Here is a 23,680-nt window from a genome sequence, read left to right on the forward strand (position 1 = left end):
CTAAGGCTCTTCCTTAGTTGAAAATGCTGTCAGTGACAGTGAAATATTCTAATGTTTTGTGTATATAGTGTAAAGTTTTGTTTTGTGTTTCCTGTGCCAGTTTGGACTCTTTCCCATTCAGGTAAGCCTGCTATCCTCTCAAAAAATCCTAAAAAATCTAGGCCCTTGTGCTCTATGCTACACCCTTAAGTCAAACTTAATTTGAATTGTAACACACATCAAAAGTTATTTAAAGTCAAAGGTATAATCATGAATTGTGCCTAAGATACTTTTTGGAACAGAAAATAAGAACAATAACTTCATTCGAGGGGTTAGAAAGAATATATTTACTGTACATATTTACAAAAATTAAAGTATGTTATAATTTGAGTTTCTTAGCAGTAATACTAAGCTTGTCTTTCTTTTTAGCGAATGGAGAAGTCTTGCTCTTAATCTGACTTTTTACTTCATCCTGCAGTTTGTTGAAGAAGGAAGTAGAACTCTTCACCATCTTTTCTCTGCTTTCTTCCATCTGAAAAAATACACTTAAATTAGGAAACTAGATGTTGTGCCGATTTTCAATTCAAACGCTCAAAATCCGTGATAAACACTGCAGACAAATGGCCAACGCCATGGTATTTTCAGCGACCAACGCGGATTGATATTAAGAACCAACGTTCAAACAAAGAAAAACGTTCAAACCATAAGATTATAAAGTACAAAAACTTACCTTGGATATATTTGCAGAAGAGTCCAAAACTTGTTTAACAGCCTTCAGTTTTGCATACTTGTTGCCGAGACCAGGGTTGATCTTGGTGACATCTTGGACTGCTCGTGCCTTTTCTCTTGCACGTTGTCTCTGTTTTGTCTTCTTCAGCCTTCTCGCCCTCTTCTTGTCGGTTTCCGTTCTTTCTTCTTTGCTCATTGGTTCACCTTTAAGCTTCCCTGGAAGTACAATAAAATAAATAAATTGCGTTATAGTTTGGTAAAGTTTAAAAATAGTGTGAGGTTGAAGAATGAAATATAGATGTTGTTCCAGTACAGTTCATCACAGCATAATTGTTGTGTTTGAATTAACCCTTTTACCGCCACGGACGAATGCAACATTGCGCGTGAAGGCCGCTGAGCGCTAAGTCAGCTGACCGCGCGAAGGTCGCCGACCCGTCAGCTGGCGCGACGCCTGAAAACCGCCGCTGTAAATTCGACTGATTAGATGACATCTGTTAAAACGGTCATAACTCAGCTGAAACAATAGCTAGAGCTATGATATTTTTTTTATTTTGTTCGTATTTATTTGTTCTTTATGTCTATGTATAATTTGTAAACCATATACATTGTTTTTTTATTGTTACTGTAAGAAAAATCTAAAATTTAAAAAATATTTATATAAAATTTTGATTTTAAAATTTTAAAATGAACATTTGTATTATGTTTCCACACAATAACTATAACTTTTCTTAAACCTTATTATCTTATGAGAGTACAGTTAACATTTTTAGCCAAAATATTTACAAATAAAAAAAATATAAGAGAAAAAGAAAAACTTGTTTATTTTTGACAAAACTTGAATTTTGTAAAACATTGGTAGTTTCGTATTGTTGGGTGACAATAATACCATTTAGGTTCTTACAGTGCAATTATTAGTGTTCAAAATAACATTTAAATTAAATTACATATAAAAAACACTGTTTATAACAATTACTTGTAACTGTAACCCAGAAAAAACATTAAAAAATAAAGTTATGTCGTAAGCCTACCTTTATTGCTGCTGTCCCAATGATCCAATGTGCACAGAAAATTAGTTTTTGGTTACACAGTCAAAACATTAAAAATATACAATAGTTAAAAATCACACTTTTATATAATATTTACACATATTTACAACACGGTGTTTTGTTTTTGTTTACGGTTTACACTTGTGGCGTGGGAGGCAAGCCACGTGACATCCGGCTTTGCAGTTCACACACACCGTTTTGCTACGCCTTCTCTTCCCTTCTGGGTCGTTCTTCCCGCTACAGACCGAACATATCTTCTCCTTTGCACCATCGAGCCTTTCTACCCCAAATCCTTTCTTATTCATAGGTCCATCACCACCCCCGCCTAAATTTACCCCAGCATTTTTAACAGAGAGCCATTCTTCAGCTAATTGGTCGATTACTGCAATTTGGAACTGCAGGCGGTCCACTGGTCTGTCAGTATTCAATTTATATAGGACGTATGCATTTAGCATCATTCGGCCGAAAATGTTAAAAATCACCTTTTTCCAGTGCTTCATGCATCGTCTTTCGTCAAGGTAAGTATAAAGCATCTGGTCTGTTCCATCAATGCCGCCCATGCCATGATTATACTCATGTACAATTTGGGGTTTGTTCTTTATTAATATCCTCCCACTTCTACGGATTGTGTATCGTACATTTCTTGCCACTGATTTAGTTGAAAGGACAATAAACTGAGATTTGTTTGTTGCCTTTTCTCTGTAGGCCATTAGCAAAAGGGGTCCTTTCCGTACGTATACCTTTTTCCCAACTGGGTATTTCCCACGCAATTGATTGGGGATTCCTTTGCGATCAATTCGAACTGTGCCAGTTACATTAGTTGAGTTTGAAAAAAGGTATCTTGCCAGTTTTTTCGTTACGAAAAAATTGTCCAAAAACATGTGGAAGCCCTTATGTAACAAGTTGGCCATTTCTAGGAGTTTTACAACGACAGTGTATCCTAACCCAAACTGGTCAATCCTAGCCCGTTCAGTTTCATATCTGGCCCCCTTGTAACAATAAAATTGGTAGCAGTACTTGGTGTCGGCGTCACAAAGGACCCAAAGTTTGATACCCCATTTATGGTGGTTTTTTTTTGGGATGTACTGCGTTAATGAGATCCTCTTTTTAGTTCCCACCAAAGATTCGTCAATTGATAGTTTTTCATATGGTGTGAAATGCGTTCGGAAAACTCTGTTACAATGGTCTATTAAACACTGAAACCGACCACATGGGTCGTAGTTTGGGTCCCCAAGCTTTGGTAAGGTGTTTTTGTCAACAATGTGGAAGAACTTGAGCAAAATTTCAAACCTGTTCCGGCTAAAACATCTTACTAAACCATGGGGTACTTGATGATGATGCGGTAAACCAGTACGATTCTATTGTTGGTTTTCGAATGACGCCCATGTTTAAGATCACAGCAATAAATCCTTTCATCTCCTCTAGTGTCACATTTACCCAGGATCTTAGGCGGCTTTTAGGGGACAGGTTGCCTTGTTGAGACCTTAAAAATTCGTTTGCATATTTGTTAGTTTCCAAAACAAAAGTGTTTAGTAAGACATTTGTAAAGAACAAATAAAAATATGACAAAGGACGTGAGTTACGGGGTGGACAGTGTTTTGGTCCAGACAACTCAGCAAAGTTGAAAGTTGCGGGAAATTCATGATCGTTACCGTCTTCAACCTCCTCCCATTCACTAATGTCAGAATCGTGATTATTCCTGGGCCCTACAGGCTGGGGCCTTCGAACACGACCCCTCCCCTGACTACGTCTGCCCCTCGGTTCCCGATTTACGTGTCCGTTAAGCATTTGTGGAGTATTATTAGGTCTGGGCATTGGGGGATCATCAGGATCGCTATCATCAGAACTACTATAACTCACAGTAGGCTCGTGAACATCAGTTTGGTTGAAATTATGTTGTACAACCGTTTCTCTGGTTGAAGGCCCTGGAGCATTTATATCTAAATCTAAAACCCTAGGCCTATTCCTATCTGTTAAAAATCTAAAAGGATTGGGTCTTTCAGCTGGATCGTAGGTTGGGTCCTCGTCTGTGTCGTCAAAGATTTCATCTGAGGAAGAGGACAGGTCGTCTAATGAGTTCACCTCACCATCGTCACTAGGGACGTCGTATCCACTTGCTAGAATTTCGTTTACTATAGCGTTTTCACTAAGTGGTGACGGCGGACACGGTCTTTTACTCATTTTACACCAAAAACGTACACAAAACTAGACTCTAAATAATGTTTTCCGCACTAAATAAAGTAAACTAACATCACAACATGTAATAGTAAACAAAACCTCATTGCAGACTGTTTGGCGCCAGTAAAAGCCGCGACAGACTGCGTGGCGCCAATCGCCAGTCTGCTCATGGCACGGCCCACTTGATCGATGTCATTTGTGTTGTTGGGATACTATAATAAAAGCTTTAGATAATTTACGCTGCGGAACCAACTAGAATGGTCCTTAGGCTTTATAGTAATATGAAGTTTACGAGTATATTAGTAAAAATAACAGCGCAATATCAAAAATACGCCGAGCCGATCTGATCGGCCGGTGGCGGGGTTCGCTCGACATTGCAGAGCCGATGAGATCGGCCCGTGGCGGACTTCGAATACAATGTTTAAGCCGATGAGATCGGCCCTTGGCGGTCTTCACAACATATCGTAAGGCCGATCTAATCGGCCCGTGGCGGTAAAAGGGTTAAACCTATGTTTAAACAAACCAGATGTATTGTAATGTGAGGTATAGCGGTGTAGCTATCCCTTACAACTTCGTCCTTTTACCTTGTGTAACATCCTTAATCTCAGTCCATTTATAGGCTAGGCCTATTGAAAAACCTAAGCTGTACACACCCATTTATCTTATTTCCTTAGGTTTCATGGTCACGTTTCCTAAAGATCCCCACATTTTCTGCTAATGCAATCCAATAACCAGTGTTTGTCAGATTTAACACCTGTAATAAATAATCTATGTCTAATCTATGCCTGCCTTATTTCATATACAGTTTAACTAACATATGTTTATTGATTATTATGATTTGTAAACAGTCCAAATAAATACACATCTTGGTCAAGTCCTAGTCTTTTATCTTGTCTGTCTATAATATTTTAACATTGGTGCCGAAACCCGACTTATAAATCATGTCAAAAAATATGTCAATCCGAAAGTCAGGGAGAGAGAAACACCCTCCAAATAGATATTCCCCAGAAAATGCAAATGACAAGAATGATGAACCCAAAGAAGGAGATAGTCAATCTCTAAAACCACCTTCTAAGTCAAAAACCAAATCTTCAACTTCCAGCAAGCGCCGGTTAGTTCAACTGCAACTAGAAGAAATAGAAGAAATAAACAGGCTTGAGAAAATACACGAAGAAAGAGAGTTGCAACGGCTGAAAGAATTTGAAGAAAAGGAGATGGAGCGACAGAGACAAGAGATGGAGCGCCAAATGCAGGAACAACAAAGGCAAAGAGAGGAGAGGGCAATGGAACGACAACGTCAAGCTGAAGCAAGAGAACTAGAACGACAGAAGCGTCTGCTGAGAGTAAGGACCGAACTTGAGTCTGCTTCGGTCTTGGGAAGTAGTCAGTCCGCCTCAGTCTTGGGCAGTCGTCATTTGGAATTGGAAGATAATGAAGACCCTGACAAGGTAAGCTTCAATATTGCTACTGTTGAGGAGGACTCTAATGTCAAAGTCAATAGGTGGCTGAATGAGGAACCGTCAGTTCCTTTGACATCATCAGCCATCGTGTCCACGGCTATTGATAAACTAGCAGACTCCTTTTCAAAAGCTATCAATTTATCTAACCCCAACCAACCTGTCTCTTGCCGACAGCGTCTTCCATCCTTCAGCGGGAAACCAGACGAGTGGCCCATGTTCTATTCCTGTTACAATAAGACTAAACACCTTTTTAATGACGATGAAAACCTTGACAGAATAAGAAATTGTTTGGAGGGAGATGCCTTTAAAATGGTAAAACCTCTATTTATATCAGGAAAAAATTTGAGTACAGTAATGAAAACTTTACAAATGCGTTTTGGACGTCCAGAGTTTATAGTCGAGTCAATGTTGAAAAAGGCGCGCATGCTCCAACCAGTCAAGGAGGATGACGCTGTCAGCCTTATTGAGTTTTCAACAACTCTTTTAAACCTGACCTCTACCGCAGAGTCGTTGGATTTGGAAATGTACTTAATAAATCCTCTCTTGTTGAATGAACTTTTAAGTAAGCTCCCATATACTCTAAAGTACAGGTGGGCTGAACATGTAAATAGCATGCATTTAGAAAAACCTACTGACCTGAAAGTATTCTGTAACTGGCTTGAAAATCAGTGTTCCATTATGAGTATTTATTTTCGTCCACCCGAGGAGACAACGCGGAAGAGAAGTGACCCTAAACCAGTTTTTACTAATTCGCCCAATGAAAACGTTTGCATGTTTTGCTCGGAGAGTCATGAAACCGATAAATGTAAGCTTTTTAGAAAAGCAGAAGTCTCGCAGCGGTGGAAGATGATAATTGAGAAAAAACTGTGTTTCTTTTGCTTCCGTCGTCACCACATCAAATTTTGCAATTTAAAGAAACCTTGTGGAATCAATGGGTGCAAACTATCCCACCATCGCCTTCTGCATACTGACAGTGCCACTAAAAATGCCCAAGAGATCAGCTGGGACAGAGTACAGAACACTTTCAGGCAGGAAGGTAAATCAAAAGAAGAAAATCACTCGGTAAATAACCGCGTTTTACTAAGAGTATGTCCAGTGACATTATATGGTCCAAGCTGTCAGATCGACACATATGCACTTTTAGATGACGGTTCAACCATATCTCTACTAGATTCAACTACAGCCAATAAATTAGGTGTCAGTGGTAGCATTGAACCCCTTACCACTTGTTGGTCAAATGCAACTAAACATTTTGACCCAACGTCCAGACGAGTTGAACTTAAAATAAAAGGGCTCTATGAAGACGAAGTTTTCACATTGACTAATGTAAGAACTCAATTTCCCTTAGATTTACCCCAACAGTCGATCGATTCAGTAAAGCTTCGTGAGACATGGTCTCATTTAAATTCAATCGACCAACCTCTACCAACATCTCATGCCAAACCTACCATCTTGATTGGTCAAGATAATTGCAACCTAATATTGACAAGGAAAGTTGTGGAAGGACCTCCTAACTCGCCAGTTTTATCCTGGAGTTACTTAGGCTGGTCGTTGCATGGAAAATGTCCAGGATACAGTGGAGGACGTATCGATGACAACTTTACTCTGACATGTTTTAAATATGATAAATTGTACAAAACAGCAGAGGAATCATTTGAGATTGACAACTACGGTGCAGAAAACATCTCCCAAGAGGAAAGGACTCGAAACAAAGATATGAAAATCAAAACAGCACATTTAAACAGGGATCCAATAAAAGAAAAAGCGTTAGAGAAGGAATGCCAACCCCTGGAAGCTAAGAATATGATTCAAGACTCTGAGAAACATTCTGACATTCTCACCAGTGTCCAGACAGTCCGAGTGGTTGGAGAGAAAACGGATGAGCTGATAGAAAATTCCAAAGTACTTGAAGTCTTGAAGGAAGCCATGCTGGAATCCAGTGTCAAAATCAAGAACAAGATCTTTGCGGTAACTGGCAAAAGGAAGAATGTGAAAACAGAAGACAAAAAACTTAAAGCCAAACCTCTATGGGAAATGAAGAAAACGGAGAACGATTCAGAGTTGAAAATTTGTGGTGGATGTGATGTGCAGTTTGACAATACCTCCTTCTACAGACACAAGAAGAAACGTGTGTGCTGGAAGGAGCACAAGAATAACGATGACAATCAAACAAACAAGTGTGCTCAGTGTGGCTGCAAGTTCCCATGTCTGATGGCCTTGTTTAAACACAACTGTAGTCGCTCACAGGAACCTACGATGCCACAATGGTGTCTTGAAGAGCAGATGGCGGAGGTGCTAAGAGACAGCGTGGAGGACAATTCCAACTTGTCACCTATGAAAATATCCAGAGACGAGTCTGTGAGGAGAATGTCACTAGTAGACGATTCAGTCAGCCTAGTCAGTGACGAGAGCTTTGACATCTCACAGTACCACAACAAGTCCAGCAGTGATAACCAGAGGAATAAGAAATATTCTGAAATATTCAAAGATATCAAAACAACCAAAGGTACATTCCGGCGCCCTCTTACCAAGGTCGCAGTTCTTGGGGGGGAGAGAATGTAATAAATAATCTATGTCTAATCTATGCCTGCCTTATTTCATATACAGTTTAACTAACATATGTTTATTGATTATTATGATTTGTAAACAGTCCAAATAAATACACATCTTGGTCAAGTCCTAGTCTTTTATCTTGTCTGTCTATAATATTTTAACAACACCAATAGCACAAAATATCTGCATTGCTTATTTTGAGTTACACATTACAACTGGTTTTCACAGCCAACCAGAAATTTAAATTGACCAAATGTTCGGACAAAAAATAGTCAGATTTTTCAGACTGTGCTGTCTTCCAACACTTATACAGTAGCAACTCACTGCCTTTGACTTCTTCAGGAGCAAGTAGAGCTGAGTCCGCTACCGTGACAGGTGCCACCTCCTCCATGTTGATGGCCGACACGTTGGTGACCACCTTTAGTTCTGGAGCAACCTGCGCAGAGCCACATGTCTTAGATACCTTGTCAATACACTGACTACATGATTAGAAATTTGTTAGTCATATAAGTTATTCCATTCCTTCGTAGCTAGGAAATTGTCGTTTGGAAAGTGTACCACATGTGCAAAATACTGCATTACCAAATCGACATATCATTACTCCTATCGGTCAGATTTTGCTATAATATTAAGTGTAGAAAGGGTGTTTTCTAATGCAGTTCGGAATTGTAACAATATTGAAATACAGAAAATACTATTTGTAATTTTGTACTGAGCAGGTCCTAAGTGAATTGGTTGTTTACGTATTTAAAATAAACGGTATCAGCATTCTGACACATACTTTCTCCCATAAGTTTGTCAACAACCTTTATCATGTGTAAGCGGTGAGAATAAATATACGGAAATGGAATTTGTACAATTTTTTTCAGAATTTAAAGGACTATAAGATACTAAATTTTTATCAAAATCGTTCGAGCCAATTTTGGGAAAATGTGATTTTCCGTTATTTTATGGGGTTTTATGGGAAAATAACATAACTTACAATAACTTTTGAACCGTAATTTTTACAGAGATGGGATTTGTGACATTTTGTTCAGAATATAAAGGACTATAACATACTAAATTTTTATCAAAATCGTTCGGGCCATTTTTGGGAAAATCTTATTTTTCCGTTATTTTATGGGGTTTTATGGGAAAATACCCATTAAAAATAAAAATTTCTAGAAAATGAAAAAAACTATCAAAATTGTAAGGACCATAACATACTATGTCAAATAAAAACCGGATTTTTGTCTAAAATCATATTTTTCGTTATTTTATGGGGTTTTATGGGAAAATAACATAATTGACCATAACTTTTGAACCGTAATTTTTACAGAAATGAGATTTGTACCATTTTGTTCAGAATTTGAAGGGCTACAACATACTAAATTTTTATCAAAATCGTTCGGGCCATTTTTGAGAAAACCCGGTTTTCCCGGTTTTTTATGGGTTTTTATGGGAAAATCCCCATTAAAAATCAAGATTTCAAAAAAATGAAAAAAACGCCTGGAGATACCATGGATTAGAACCTACATACCAAATTTCATCGAAATCGGACCACAGGTGTAGACTCTAGCTCTGTACACATCCAGACACACAGACACACACATACACGCCATCCCTATACTTGTGTGGACGTGGGTTTTTAACCAAACTATGTGGACATCAAGGCACACGGCTGAAAAAAATATCCTGGGTTCTTTCTAACCTCAAATTGAAGATGAATAAAAGAACACTCCTTGTTTATGGAATGGGCACACGGAAGGGACTAAGGCTAAATGTGTAATGACGTCATATCTCTAGTGGTTATTGTCTTCTCTTGAGGCGACACGATTACCGTAACGAAACGGTGTGATTTCAGCGGCGTTCGTGGCATAGTTGGTAGCGTTTCGGATTGCTGTTCAGGAGGTCCGGGGTTCGAAACCCGCTGGCAGCATTAACTTTTTGTCAACAAATTTTTCATATCAGCAAGTTTGGTTGGTTAGGTTAGGTTATGACAGTTTAATTTTATAATACTAAATTTTAAAATTAATTTTATAATTAATAATTAAAAATTATAAGTAATCATTAATTAGATTTTTATCTTATATAGTTTTTACATGATCAGCAAGTCTGGTTGGTTAGGTTATGTTATGACAGTTTAATTTTAAAAATTAAAAATTTATTTTATAACTTTAAAACAATATTTTATAATTAAAAAGTTAATTTTATAACAAAAAATAAAAAATAAAAAATTAATTTAAATTTTTTCAACTTAGCAGTCCTAGCGGCGAACGCTGACACTACAAGATATGTTAGCCTTAGTCCCTCCCGTGTGCCCCACCGCTTGTTTATTGGGCTAAATGTAGTAAAAAAATCATGAAAATTGTGTGGACGTCCCCACAGTTTATGCAAGAGTCGGTCATGTCCCCACAGGTAATGCAAAAGCTAGTACACATGTCCACACAGATAATGCAAATGTTGACACAATCGAGTGTTATTTCGTTTGAAGGTGTTAATGTCCACACAGTTTGGGAATTTCACTGGTTGTATTTTGACAGTATATTTAGGTTATGTCTCCAGTCTTCTTTAAAAATAATTTGTTGTATATTTGTCATATCCGAATTGCTATCTAGCATATGAAATAACTCTATTTACCTTTTAATTCATTGTTAAAAATATTTAATTAGTAAGAAATTCAGTTTCTCGTCAAAGAAAAATATCAGGCCAAAAAACCAATGTCATCATGAAGATATTGCTGGAGAACTATCGATATTTTTCAGTGATGCAATCGATTTGGTTCGATATTACTAATATAATTTAAATACTATTAAGTAATTTAATATTATATGATTTGAGATAAATGTTTTATAATATTAATTTAATACTAATATTTTACAATATTGATTTATTAATTAATATTAATTTAATGTTTTATATATTAATATTATATTATTTAAATACTTTTTTATTTAATTTTTCTAATTTTCTTTTACTAGATCTATGACACCAGTTGACTTTGTCTCTGAATAGAAAGCCTTTTCAGATGAAGTACTCCATTCAGTTTGAAATTTGACTATAGATTGACTATGTTGAACTGTAGCTCTAGTTAGCGCCTTTAATCCATGATATTGTAAATAAATTATTGCAGGCAGTAAAAAGATGTTTCTGTACAGTTAATCAGTGACGGATAGTACAAAGAAATAATATCATATGAATTACGTTTTCCCCTTTATATAATGATACATTACCTGTACTTGTAGTCAGTTAGCGTCCATAATCAACGGCAGTACAAACGGTTTTATGATAAGAAATAAAGCATATACCCGTATTAAAATTACTGGCGGACAGTACAAAAATGTACTATATATTATAATTAATAACTATACTGTCGGCATGGCACTTAATTACAAACTACCAACACTTAGATGGTGGCATGTTGTCGGGGTAGCATCTTGACAACAAACCCTTACTATTAGAGGAGAGTTTCAAGTTTTGTTCTATCTTCTCAGTTTTCTAATTGTAATTCACTTTATTATTGAATACTTTTTTATGTGTTATATCCGTAGGAATTTTTGGAAAACGGAATCTATCGGAAAGAAAATCAGCCGTTTGGTTCTAAATAAAACTGTTAGGATGAAGTAGATTTTGAAACGTTTTGTCAAACTTTGGTTTGTAAGCTGTATTTAGGTTACATGAGAGACAACAACGTTAGATAAACATCATGTATATTAAAAAACATGACAGGGGTTTGTTTTTATTTCGCAATTCTGAATCAACCACTTGATTTTCATGATTTTTGTGTTGAAAGAAAGATCATTTTGAGAACTAGGTATTTTGGTTTTTTAGAAATTAAGTTTTATCTTTACTAAGTCTATCAGCTGATGCTAACGTTCTAAACTAGCTTTTGGTATAATATAATTTGCCACAACAGCTGTAAACATTCAGTGTTTATGTCACAAATTTTTTATGGAGAAGAAAAACGTGTGCAATTAAATGAATAAATTAAATTAAGATCTGCAACATTTATACTTAACAAAACGTACATATTTTTAGGGAATAAGCCGACATGGGCAGCGAGCCTCTGCGTTGACTTTGGCCTGTGCGTCCAAACACATAATCATTTAATCAAATAAAAAAAATAAATAAAAGAAGATAGGTGAAGATTAAGCTAAATGGATTTACAAGAACAAATGGTGAAATAGATAACTATAAAAAATATTAGGTGGCATAAAAAAGTTAAAAAAATATATTTATATAAATAAAAAAAATAGTTTAATTAAATTGTAAGAATTATTAAATAGCTTATTAGTTATTCATTTATTATAAAATGTTGTACAAGGAGTCAATTCTATATCAAGAGATGGGAAGCCAAACTCTCAAGTTCCATTACTAGTAGCCGCCAGCAGCTTTCTTTGTTCACCAAAAAGTCTATAGGAGCGCCACTAGTCAGACATGACAAAGTCCACACAGTTAATGTATTTCCTGTGAAAATTGTGTGGACGTGTGTGATGTCCACATAAGCTACCAGGTCCACACAGTCTGGTCACATTCACACTCATGTCCCCACAGCTTATGCAGCACGAAAGCACAGACACACAGACACACACACACACACACAGACATCACTTCGAAAACCACTTTTTTGGGTCCAGGGGGACCCAAAACGAATATATCCACTCAAAACTCAAACTCGAAAATTTTGACGAAAACAATACTTTCTCCATATACTATGGTATAGGGGGAGAAAGTAAAAATTGACAAAGTGACAGTCAAGTCTGAGGGTTTGGGTGTTCGTACAGATCAAAATCATCAGTCCAATGCAAATGGAACTGAACGATTTGTACATATTTGGAGTCTACAATAGCACCTTAGAATTTAAGAACTTGCCTTTGGCTCGTCGCAAGAATACAATTCATAATATAATTTATGTTATAGTGTGTCTAGTTTATTTCCATTTTAAAATTCAAGACAAATTCCAGACTTTTTAAGGCTAGCTTTTTCAGCAATTAGTGATGTGTCGATACAAAAATGTATTGATACCAAATACTTGAAAAATAGATTCTTGATAAAGATACGATATTTTGGTTTTACCAAATGTTCTAAATAATTTGGTTATACTACACCAACCCCTGTCTTTATGTCATAAAGTATTTTTGTAATATTGGGGCGTTTTTATAGTAAAGAAAAAATTAATGCAGGAATGAAAAATTCTAGCTAGCCTATTTGGGTTAAACCCTTCTTAACACATTTAATGACTACCATATCAAAGGTAAATAATCTAACCACAAAAAGGCAATTCTATTATAACTAGAGGTGTACCAGCATGATGTTTTCAGTCGAGCCAAACTAGTGGTAATAGCCTGATTATCTGCCGGTCGTGGAGACATCATCGTCAACTTCTGAGATCATTGCGAAATCCGGAATATCTTCCTAAGTCACGGAAACATCATCACTATCTTTTGCGGTCCCAAAAAAAACTGTTCATCTCCCGTTGTTGCATAGACATTACCATCGACTCCCGCGGACACAAAAACATGATCGTGGCAAAATCATGAATATTTTATTAGATTTTACACTATCCATAAAATTTCCGACTGCGAGAACAAAAATACTTAATCGCGACTTTACCTAGACAACTTGTTTAAGCATTGAATTTCCTTTATATCACCCTCGCCTAAGACAACCGGATGAATTAATTGTTGCCTACGGGATCAGTTCAATTAGAAGTGCAGGAAAAAAATTTACGTCACTGATGTCTGAGAACTAGCTCACTTTGCCACCTCTGGAGCACATTGGAGATTAAAATCCATGGATAACTGTTGTAGGAGACTCAGCGCCTGCCATTTACATCAACTCTCACACAATAGGTCAATACTCACAGGTCTGGGAGTGTAATGGTAGTTGGAAAGCGCGTCTAGCTTGTTGAACAGGGAGTGCAGCATTGAACGCACTTCTACATGAGCAGCTGGTTCTGTCTCTTGTCTCTCGACATCATCTGATGTTGCCGCATCTCTTTGTTTGATAAATTCCTGTAAAATTGATTAAGTGATATCAGCGATCTGACACATCGTTTCCTTCCATTAGCTTGGCAACAACTCTTATCACAAAGAGGTCAAAATAACTATCGTATTTTATGGGTAGAATCAAAAAAGTTGCCATCATTTTTGAACCGTAACTTTTACTGTATTGGGGGTTGTACTGCTTTTAGAGTTGATAGGGCTATACACGAAGTTGGTTTTGCAAGTTACTTAACTTTGAAATACACAAGACTGGCGTAAATTTTAATTAAAACTGTTTGACTGTTATTTTGAATATCCGTTTTTGCCATTACTTTATCATCTTTATGTTGTTTATGGGTTTTATGGGAAATCACCATATAAAAATAATACCCCCGCCGCAGCAAACCTGCCATCTAAGCGAATTTCCATTTGGCCGAATTGATTTTCAATTGATCTATTTAAATAACATTAGGTTTAACGAGTACCTAGGTTTGCTGCTACAAGGAAACTAATAAAGTAGTGTGTTTTTAGTAAAATATTGATAGCTTACTATAAAATAAATAAATTTGCCAAGTTTGATCAAAATATATCCATAAACAAACAAACTACAACATTTTACAATATTCTCCATAAGAATAACATGGGAATTTTAAATTTACCATTTTTTTAGTTTTCTCCGTTACCAATAACCGGACAAAAACACTTTGATATACTGAATTGTTTGTTTTTTTAAGCTCTTTAAGAGGGTTTAGAGAAAAATTGGGAAATTTTGTGTTTTGAGGGTAAAAAGTGAGAAAAACCCATTTTTACCCCATAAAACCCCCCATAAAACCCTGTTCCCATGGACCGATCATGCTGGATCGCGAACTCATTCAAGTTTATCCCGCCTTACACCTTCAAACCAAATTTCATCAAAATCGGATAAAAATTACTTAAGTTATCGTGTTCACGGACACATATATATATATATATATAAATCTATATATATATATACCTATATATATATACATATATAAAAATTTGAACGAATGGTGTTTTTGGCCTCTGGGGACATTAAAATGAAAAAGTAAATCGGTCCCGGGCCTAAGTCTTACCATGAGACCTACGGTAATAGCTACTTCCCTATAGGGAAATTCGCTAAAAATGTCAAAAATAAGCCCTTGAGACCATAGATTAATACCCACAAACTAAATTTCATCAAAATCAAACCACAGGTGTGGTCTGTAGCTCTGTACACAATACACATCCACACGCACACGCAAACACACACATACAGACATCACTTACAAAACTTTTTTATGGAAATTTCACGATTAAAATTTCAAGCAAATGAAAGAAAAACGCCTTGAGATACTATGGATTATTATATACCAAATTTAATCAAAATCTGACAACAGGTGTCGTCTGCAGCTCTATACACATCCACACACATTTTTTTTTTTTAAAGAGGTTGGCGGCCTCTTTTAACCTTGCATTTGCCCGTCCACATAGACTAAGCGCCCGTGCGTGGATCGTTAACAGCAAAGCAAGGAGTGAGCCGGTACAGTACAAAGGTGAACCGTACTGATAAAATGTTATCGGCAGTGACCAGGATCCAAACCCATGACATCCCTGCCTTGGGCCCGAAGTCCGCGACGCCACCAACTCACTAAATTAATACCGATCAGTATAACAATATCTCATGGTTCAGACAATTGATTACTTCCTAGGTAAAAAATTAAAATGTGTACAACAAGAAATAAACATTGATGACAAACTACGAGATTCTGTGGGTTTACATCAGGAATACATATTACTAAGGAAATTTTCTTGAAGATTCGGAATAGGGATATCCGAGAGTTGTAAACCATCCTGTCACATTCCCTCAAAGGAAATCGTGATGGATGTGACTTTACTCTATCAAAGATATTAGAAACAACGTAACTTTAATGGATTTAAAAATCTTTACTGCACCTGTTCGTAAACTTCAGCCAAAGACAGTTTACTCTTTTCCTGATCCAGAGCCAGTTTCTTCTTAAACTCGGACGGTGTCTCAACAGGTTTCACCTTCCTCTCAACGTCGTCCCATGCTTTGTCTTTTATCCTTTGCATAATGATGTCTTCCAGTCTCATGGTTACTTCTTCTGTCATCAATGGAGCTGAAGAAAAATAACAAGTGTAACTACTGAGGTTAAGAAAAGAGGTGGATCAAATTTATTAATTGAATTAAAGAAACGACTGTTCTTTATAGTAGGCCTATTCATCAATTAAAAAAAGGTTCCTACATGCTTCGATTGACTATTTATTTTTATTTTTCCCAACAAATATTAAATTCTGATGTGTCAGAAAAACAATTTTAAGTAGCCTACTTTTAAATTGTGGATTTTCCTAAATTAACATTTTTAACACTCCAACTAAACATTTTCATCCCTTTAATGCTACCTACTTAAGATGATTAAACGTACAATTTGTAGGCCTATTCTTTCCGGAGGTTATATTTAAAAAAAAACCCAGTTGGCTGGTCAGGAATTTTTTGAATTTTAGAAGATTTTAGACAGCTTACTAAGAAAATCTAGAATCCACGGGGAACAATATATCCATAGATAGCCTAAAAGATCACGACACAAATATTTCACCCTAGTGCAGGCAAATTTTGAGAGCGGGTTCACTCTTGAAAGTGTACATATAATTTTTAAAGTCCTACATAAACTTATTCTTGAATGTTACCAATAACGGCAGTTTAACATAACCTAGTCTCTTACCAGGTCTAACTGATAGATCAAAATCAACAGCCTCTTCCAAAAGTGAGTTTTGCGGCCTCGCTGTAGCCGTAACTTCCCCTTTTAACTGCCATGGTTTTTCTGTCAATGCATCTTCTTCCAATTTTTCAATGACCTTTCCAAGTCGCTCTTGTCTAAGTTCCAACGATGATTTGATCTCATCCTTTTTATTCTTTTTAGATGAACCGCCTTCATTTTTAATGGAATCTTCCTCAGTATCTGAACTGTCATCATCACTTCCAAGCAACGAAAACCTAAAGGAAATCGACACCTCTTAATTTGTAAAATTATAGGATGTTTGGAGGCAATACTGTCATGACGAATCTAACAAGTAGAAATGCCAGTAATGAAAAGTATACTCCTAAGATTCTAAACAAAAGACATAGTTATATTATCAGAAAATGCATCCAAACGGTAACAGATTATTCTTCAAATGGTCAAATAAGCAGTACCTAATGCTAGTAGTACACTATTGCTGAATATAGGCAAGCTAGGGCGAGCACGATAGTGTACCCGGTCTGCTCGTGTATTGTCAGGATAGTTCGCCTCGTCATTATTCGTGCTCGCCTGTGCTAAATTTATTGTCAGTTTTTGGGATGTGTCAAAGAAGACTAGCAAAGGTGAGTGCTGGAAGTAAAAATATGTCTAACCACCAGCAAGCATGTTCGGCAAACAAGGGCGAGCGTGTACTGGATGAGTTTGTGGTTCACGCTCGGCAGCATTTGTCATCATAACTTCAGTAAAAAATTCAGCAAAACATCTGGCCAAACATTCGGCGATAGTGTACTGCTAGCATAACACCTAAATGACTAATATTTGAGCTACTGTTTTAAATCGTTGGTAAAACTAGCATATTATGTCCCTACCTAAGTCAAAGTAGTCTATGTTTCCTTTAAAAAAATCTTCATTATATGATTTGAAAGCAGCAGGGCCACATTTACTCATTATAACTTACCTAACTTTTTTCTTTTTACTGTCTTCAGTAGATTCATCATCTTCATTGTTATCCATTTCATCGTTCTCGAATTCCACATCTTCATCATCCATACTTTCATCTTCTGCATCGTTGTCCTCTTTGACTTCAGTTTCATCTTGCAAATCTCCGCCATCATTGTAAGGAGTCTCAAAAAAATCTGAATACTTATAATCTACTGGTCCATCGTCCTGGAAAACATCAATGGCATTTTAGTTGGTCATTTTTTATCAGAGAAAAATGTTTTAATAATTAACAATAACAAATAATAATTTCTATTACCTCTAGCGACAATCAAAAATGTGCAAAGCATTAAAATCCATACCCAAAGCCGTTATGGCCAATAAGTAATACTTTTGTTGCAGCTACTTTAAGTCTTAAAATACATTGAGCTAAAGTACATTTTAGCACTTCAGTGCGACCGACACCTCAGCCAACTGAGCTACCATGTCTCCTACCTTTGGCTGAATGTGAAAGTGCCGTTCTTGTTTGATTTCAACTGGATGATCATGTGGAAAGTGTCAGACTTTAACAGTCTCCGGGTTCAGGGTAGGGAAAGTGTTATCGGCTTTGCTATTTAATCACAACAATAAAATGAACATTCTGTATTATACAGCTTGCCTATTGTGCCAAAATGGTTACTACAATATATTTTTTCTTTTAAGTTATCATAGTAGCCTAATAAACTTACAATGTTGTTAAAAAGATCAATACTTTCTGATTCTTTGGTGGCTTTGTCTTCATTTTTCTCTTCATTTTGCAAGAAAAGTTCCAACTCGGAAAGTTTGAAGAATTTATCATCTACAATTGATGGTTTCAACTTTCCTAGAAAAATAGAACATTTAAGATTAATTCTGTAGTACATAGCTTGGGATGAATATTACCATCTAAATTCTAAATAGGCCTATTACAATTTTATCTTCCCGTATTGTCACTTGGAGAACAATAATATGTGGTTTGCAAGCGGGACAAACTCTTTTAAAGGGGTCTAAACTATTGGTATGAAAACACTAAAGAAAAAAGGCTAGCTCCTCAAAAGTAATTATCAATTAAAAATAAATAATGTTTAGAGCTTTTATTAACAGTGTGTGAACTTTTAAGAAATTGCTTAATGTTAAATAAACTTAATCTAAATAAATTAATATAAATTATTGTGAGAATTCTTTATTTTGAATTAGGTAGTTCCTTTAATATTTGGCAATTGCTCACTTTCGAGCAAGAGGTCCCCACACTAGGTAGGCCTAATTCAAATGAGGTAACAAAAGAGCCAATCAGCAGTTTTTAAATTCTAAAACTAGGCTAATTGCATCATCTACCTTTTTTGTTACTCTTTTCTTCAGGCTCTGTAATGTCATCCCCCTCTTCAAATTCACTTTCTTCAGCTCCATCAAATTCTTCATCGTCATCTTCATCATAGTTGTCATCATTTTCTATTTCTTCGTTATCAAAAGACTGATCCAAACCATTTTCTTGTTCTGTAGAAGCGGAAGTTTGCGGGCTTTCTTCTATTTTATTACATTTTAACGTCAGCGGAAATTTCAACTGATCTCTTTTCACAGCAAACTGAGATACATTTTCAATAGTGTGATCAGCAACAATGTTGTTTTGCAATTCAAGTTCCTGCCAAATTTGTTCATCATCAAATTGTTCAATAATCAGTTTTGGCAAAGCATTTTTACTTTTGGATTCCTCTTTGTTCTTTGTGAAATCATAAATATCCTTTATTAAGGTCTTTATACTTTCTGAAAGATTTTCTTGAACACTGAAACATATTTAAGCTATTATTAATTCAACTTACCTTATAGGCCTAATTATTTTTGGGACCTATAACTTTTGAATACGTACAACTAGACATTACATCCCCATGTTTATGTTGATGCAAGTTTTTAAGCTCTAAATCGTCGTAGTTGATGTGAGTCACCGACACATGGTGCTGATGTAAATTACTAGAGATTAATTTGGTTAAAAGCCCATACAAGATTTGATTTCTGTCAAATATGCAAACTTTTTACCTAGTTAAACTGACAGAATTAACTTATTGTGAGCTATATCAAATTAAGACCCCTCAACTATGTCAGCAACAAAAAAATTAAGGTGTAAAATGTCATATTTTAGGCAACATCATGTAGCTGGATGAAAAGAAATTGATGACAGCTGGTCCTATAGATAGGATGTCTACTTCAGTACCGGTTTCCAATACAGGTAGTCAATGGTAGGCCTATAACAAAAAAATGTCTGAAAGCTGTTAAGCCTGTTGAAAACTGAGTGACAAGCCTAAACCTACAAGTAAGCTTAAGCATTTGGAACATGTAACGCAACGCTCTCAGACCACACTTATGATGCTGAGACGGACTGTTGGGAAGACATGGGGTCTCAGCCTACAAATTAGTAACTGACAATACACTACGGCTGCAAGACTGATGATGGTGTATGGCTCGGTGGTCTGGTGGACCAAGGTGATGCTAACTACCACTGTAAAGAGGCTACAAAAGATCCAGCCTTAGCATAACAGAAGCCATGAGAGGCACTCCAACTGCAGCCCTGGAAGTAGAGCTAAACCTCCCACCTCTCGAGATCATTGTTAAAGGGGAGGCAAGGATGGCAACTGGAAGTATAGCCTAATGCCTCCAGTGAGCATAAGGATTGTGGACAAAGTGCAGATGGACACCTTGGAAATGCTACCAGACAAGATGGTAAATATCAGATTATCACAGATCTAGAAAAGCCATACAAGTCAACATTGTTGACAGGGCTGCCTGGTATAAAGGTGAACCTGAATATATGAAAACGGGGATCACTTGGTATACGGATGGCTCGAAAAAGCCAACAGGCACTGGGGCAGGAATATGGAGTCAGACCCAAGGCGCAGTTATGCGCAAGCCTGGGAAACTGGCTACTGTATTCCGGGCTGCTGTTGTTGTCCAAGGGTGTGTTTGGAGCATTGTCTGACAGGTCACACCATATACATGAACTCGGACAGCAAAGCAGTGCTATTGGCACTTGACTGTTGCCTTGAATTTAACGCTAAGGCAGTATGGAACTATCATCAGGTCATGAAAGCCATGGGAGAAAAACAACAAGGTTATTCTTAGTTGGGTTCCAGGGCACAAAGGTGTTGCTGGCGATGAGGGAGCTGACAAGTGGACAAATAAAGGAGCTGAAAGCCAGCTTATGGGTCCAGAGCCGACGTGTGCTATTGCTTACAACACAGCACAGAGAGATCTTCACCAGTCGTAGGCATAGAACATCGAAGAAGCTGGGAAGGAAAAGAAGGCAATATTATTTTTTAAATTATTGTAAAATGGTCCAGGTTTCAACCAGTTTCAACGTTATCAAAGCATACTTTATTTAACTTTGTGCAAGATGATTTCAACACTCTAGCGACTCGTGGACACTGGGAGGGTTCAATCGCTTACCTGAGACCTCCCTCCACCCAGCCAGAGCCACGACTAGTCTGGAAATGCTCCGCTACATGGGACATAATCAGTCTTGAAACTTAATTAACATATCTTGTATAAGACGCAGTGCCGCAGCAATCAATGGTTAGAGCAGACTCTGAGCCTAACGTAACTCAACCTAAAATCTGAGATTGATATAATTACTGAAGCATCACAGCACCTAAGATGTAGGCCTAGGATATACTTAAGTAACTTTTTGCAACCAACTTTATTCTTCTAAATATAATACACCTTGCCCCCATTTTCAGAGCTAAGGGGAGAATACATATGGAATGAAGTCGGTGGCTCAGTTGGTACCGTTTAGAGTCACAGACTTAAGGCAGCGATGTCGAGGTTTCGGATCCGCAAAAATTTTACCAGTACAGTTCATCCTTGTACTGTGACCGGCTCACCCCTTGCTTTGATGGATACGTTCCAGGCACAGGCAGTTAGCCATGGAACGATACATTGTTGTCTGGGTTTTGTAGTGCAAAACAACGATAAATCGTTCCGGCAAGACTTTTGACTGTGTAAGTTTAAATGGGCATATCGGTTGACTTGGGGGCTGCACTTTACTTGACGTCCTACACTCATTTGATTGTTTTTTTTCGATTCGATATTTTCATTCGATTGTTTCATTCGATATATCGTTTGGTTAGTTAGGTTAGGTTAACCTTACCTAACTAACCAAACGATATATCGAATGAAGCAATCGATTAATCGATATATCGATCGATATTTTCATTCGAATGAGTGTAGGACGTCAAGTAAAGTGCAGCCGACTCGGGTGTTAAAGTCCATAACGTTACTATCAAACATTATGGTAAGTTACTGAAACTTAGTTCACTTTTCAGATGATAACACTAAAAGCACAGAATTTTACTATTATTACCCGGGAATACTTCGTCAATCGTCACAGAGCACTCCTAGATGATAACACATTAGGTTTAGTGACTTCTGTTCAATGAGGTTAAATAAGTTAGAAACTTACCTTAAAAATTCATAGGGCTTCTTTGACGCTTTTGAAAAGTTGTCTAAGAATTCATTTAAATTTCCTTCCATTATTTAGATTTTAGAAATGTCATTAAACTCAAATTGTAAAGTTAGTAAGCTTATCCACGTTTTTAAATTCCTAACCTTAACCTTACTTTACTTTATTTATTATCATCAACAACATTCAATTCAATTTCCACCTAGAAGACCAAAGACCAATACCAAATCCAATCCAATCCAACCAAACTCCAGTCAGTCCAGTCCAGTCTATCTCCGTCTCCCTCCACCTCCAAAGTGCTCCAAGCAAACCAAATGAAAAATACCCCCGCCGCAGCAAACCTGCAGACTAAGCGAATTTCCATTAACCTGATTGGATTTACACTAAAATGCCTTCATAAAAATAGCACATTTATTTCCTATTTAAATAGAATTAGTTTAACGAGTACTTAGGTTTGCTGCAACAGGGAGGGTAAAAAAGATTTTTTTTATAAATAGTTTAGTAAGAAATAAAAGTATTTTCCAAAATCAATCAAAATATGTTCATAAACAAGCAAACTACAACAGCTAACTTATTCTCCATAAGAATAACATGGGAATTTTAAAATTACAATTTTTTTGAATTTTCTCCGTAACAATTAGGCGCATAATAACGCTTCAATATACTAAATTATTTGTTTTTTTAAGCTCTACAAAATGGTTTAAAAAGAAATTGTGAAATTTTGTGTTTTTACGGTCAAAAATGGGAAAAACCTATTTTTACCCCATAAAACCCCCCATAAACCCCCGTTCCCATAGTCCGATCATGCTGGTTCGCGAACTCGTTCAAGTTTATCCTGCCTTACACCTTCAAACCAAATTTTATCAAAATCGGACAAAAATTACTCAAGTTGTCGTGCGGATGGACACACACACATATATATATATATATATATATATATATATATATAAAAATTTGAACGAATGGTGTTTTTGGCCTCTGGGGACATCAAAATGAAAAAGTAAATCGGTCCCGGGCTTAGGTCTTACCATGAGACCTACGGTAATAGCTACTTCCCTATAGGGAAATTCGCTAAAAAACAAATTTCCTGCTTTAAGAATTTCTTGTGACTATGAAACTGCACTGTTAACTATTCTGCTCAATGCTCATACATTAATGCAATATGGGTCAATTTGTAGTAAAAAAATCAAAAAATAAATTTGTTTGTTTTAGTTGATATCACATTATTGTCACAAATCACTACTTTACGACAAAATAATGATATATAACTATTTGTTACTGTGATAAAGTGAAAAGGCGATCTGAAATATAAAATATAGAATAACAATATAGTTCGGGTTTAGCTGGGAAGCTGAGAGGATATATTCCTAACCATAGACTGAGTATGTTTTACCTCCTCCTAACCTATGGTAGCATTAAGTATACCGTGTACTGTGTGCAGGTCACAAGTCCGATCCTGAGAAATGTCAGTTAATTTTTTGATTGCCTAGTGGTTAGCGTCTTGGTCAAGGCCACCTTTAACTCCAGGAGGCCCCCTGGAAAAATGATAAAAAAGTGACAAAAAAGGGGGGCCCCTGAAATGGGCATTTCATAATAAACTACAAGTTACACG

At 36.6% G+C, this 23,680-nt stretch overlaps 1 protein-coding gene across 1 annotated transcript; it reads right to left on the reverse strand.

Moving 5' to 3' along the window:
- Positions 1–302: 302 nt before the first annotated feature.
- On the reverse strand, positions 303–22,223 carry LOC128997155 (U3 small nucleolar ribonucleoprotein protein MPP10). Its single transcript, XM_054422741.1, has 10 exons — positions 22,069–22,223; positions 18,957–19,402; positions 18,332–18,465; positions 17,623–17,831; positions 16,650–16,921; positions 15,862–16,046; positions 13,789–13,938; positions 8,270–8,381; positions 710–924; positions 303–511 (listed from the first exon to the last, which is right to left on the reverse strand). Exons 1-10 carry the CDS (start codon positions 22,137–22,139, stop codon positions 359–361), a joined length of 1,947 nt encoding a protein of 648 aa, XP_054278716.1. The 5' UTR covers positions 22,140–22,223; the 3' UTR covers positions 303–358.
- Between the last annotated feature and the right edge of the window lie 1,457 nt (positions 22,224–23,680).

The sequence above is a fragment of the Macrosteles quadrilineatus genome, unplaced genomic scaffold (genome assembly GCF_028750875.1).
Source record: "Macrosteles quadrilineatus isolate MER2022 unplaced genomic scaffold, UCM_ALF_1.0 Scaffold_6__1_contigs__length_79288215, whole genome shotgun sequence".
Taxonomy (NCBI): domain Eukaryota; kingdom Metazoa; phylum Arthropoda; class Insecta; order Hemiptera; family Cicadellidae; genus Macrosteles; species Macrosteles quadrilineatus.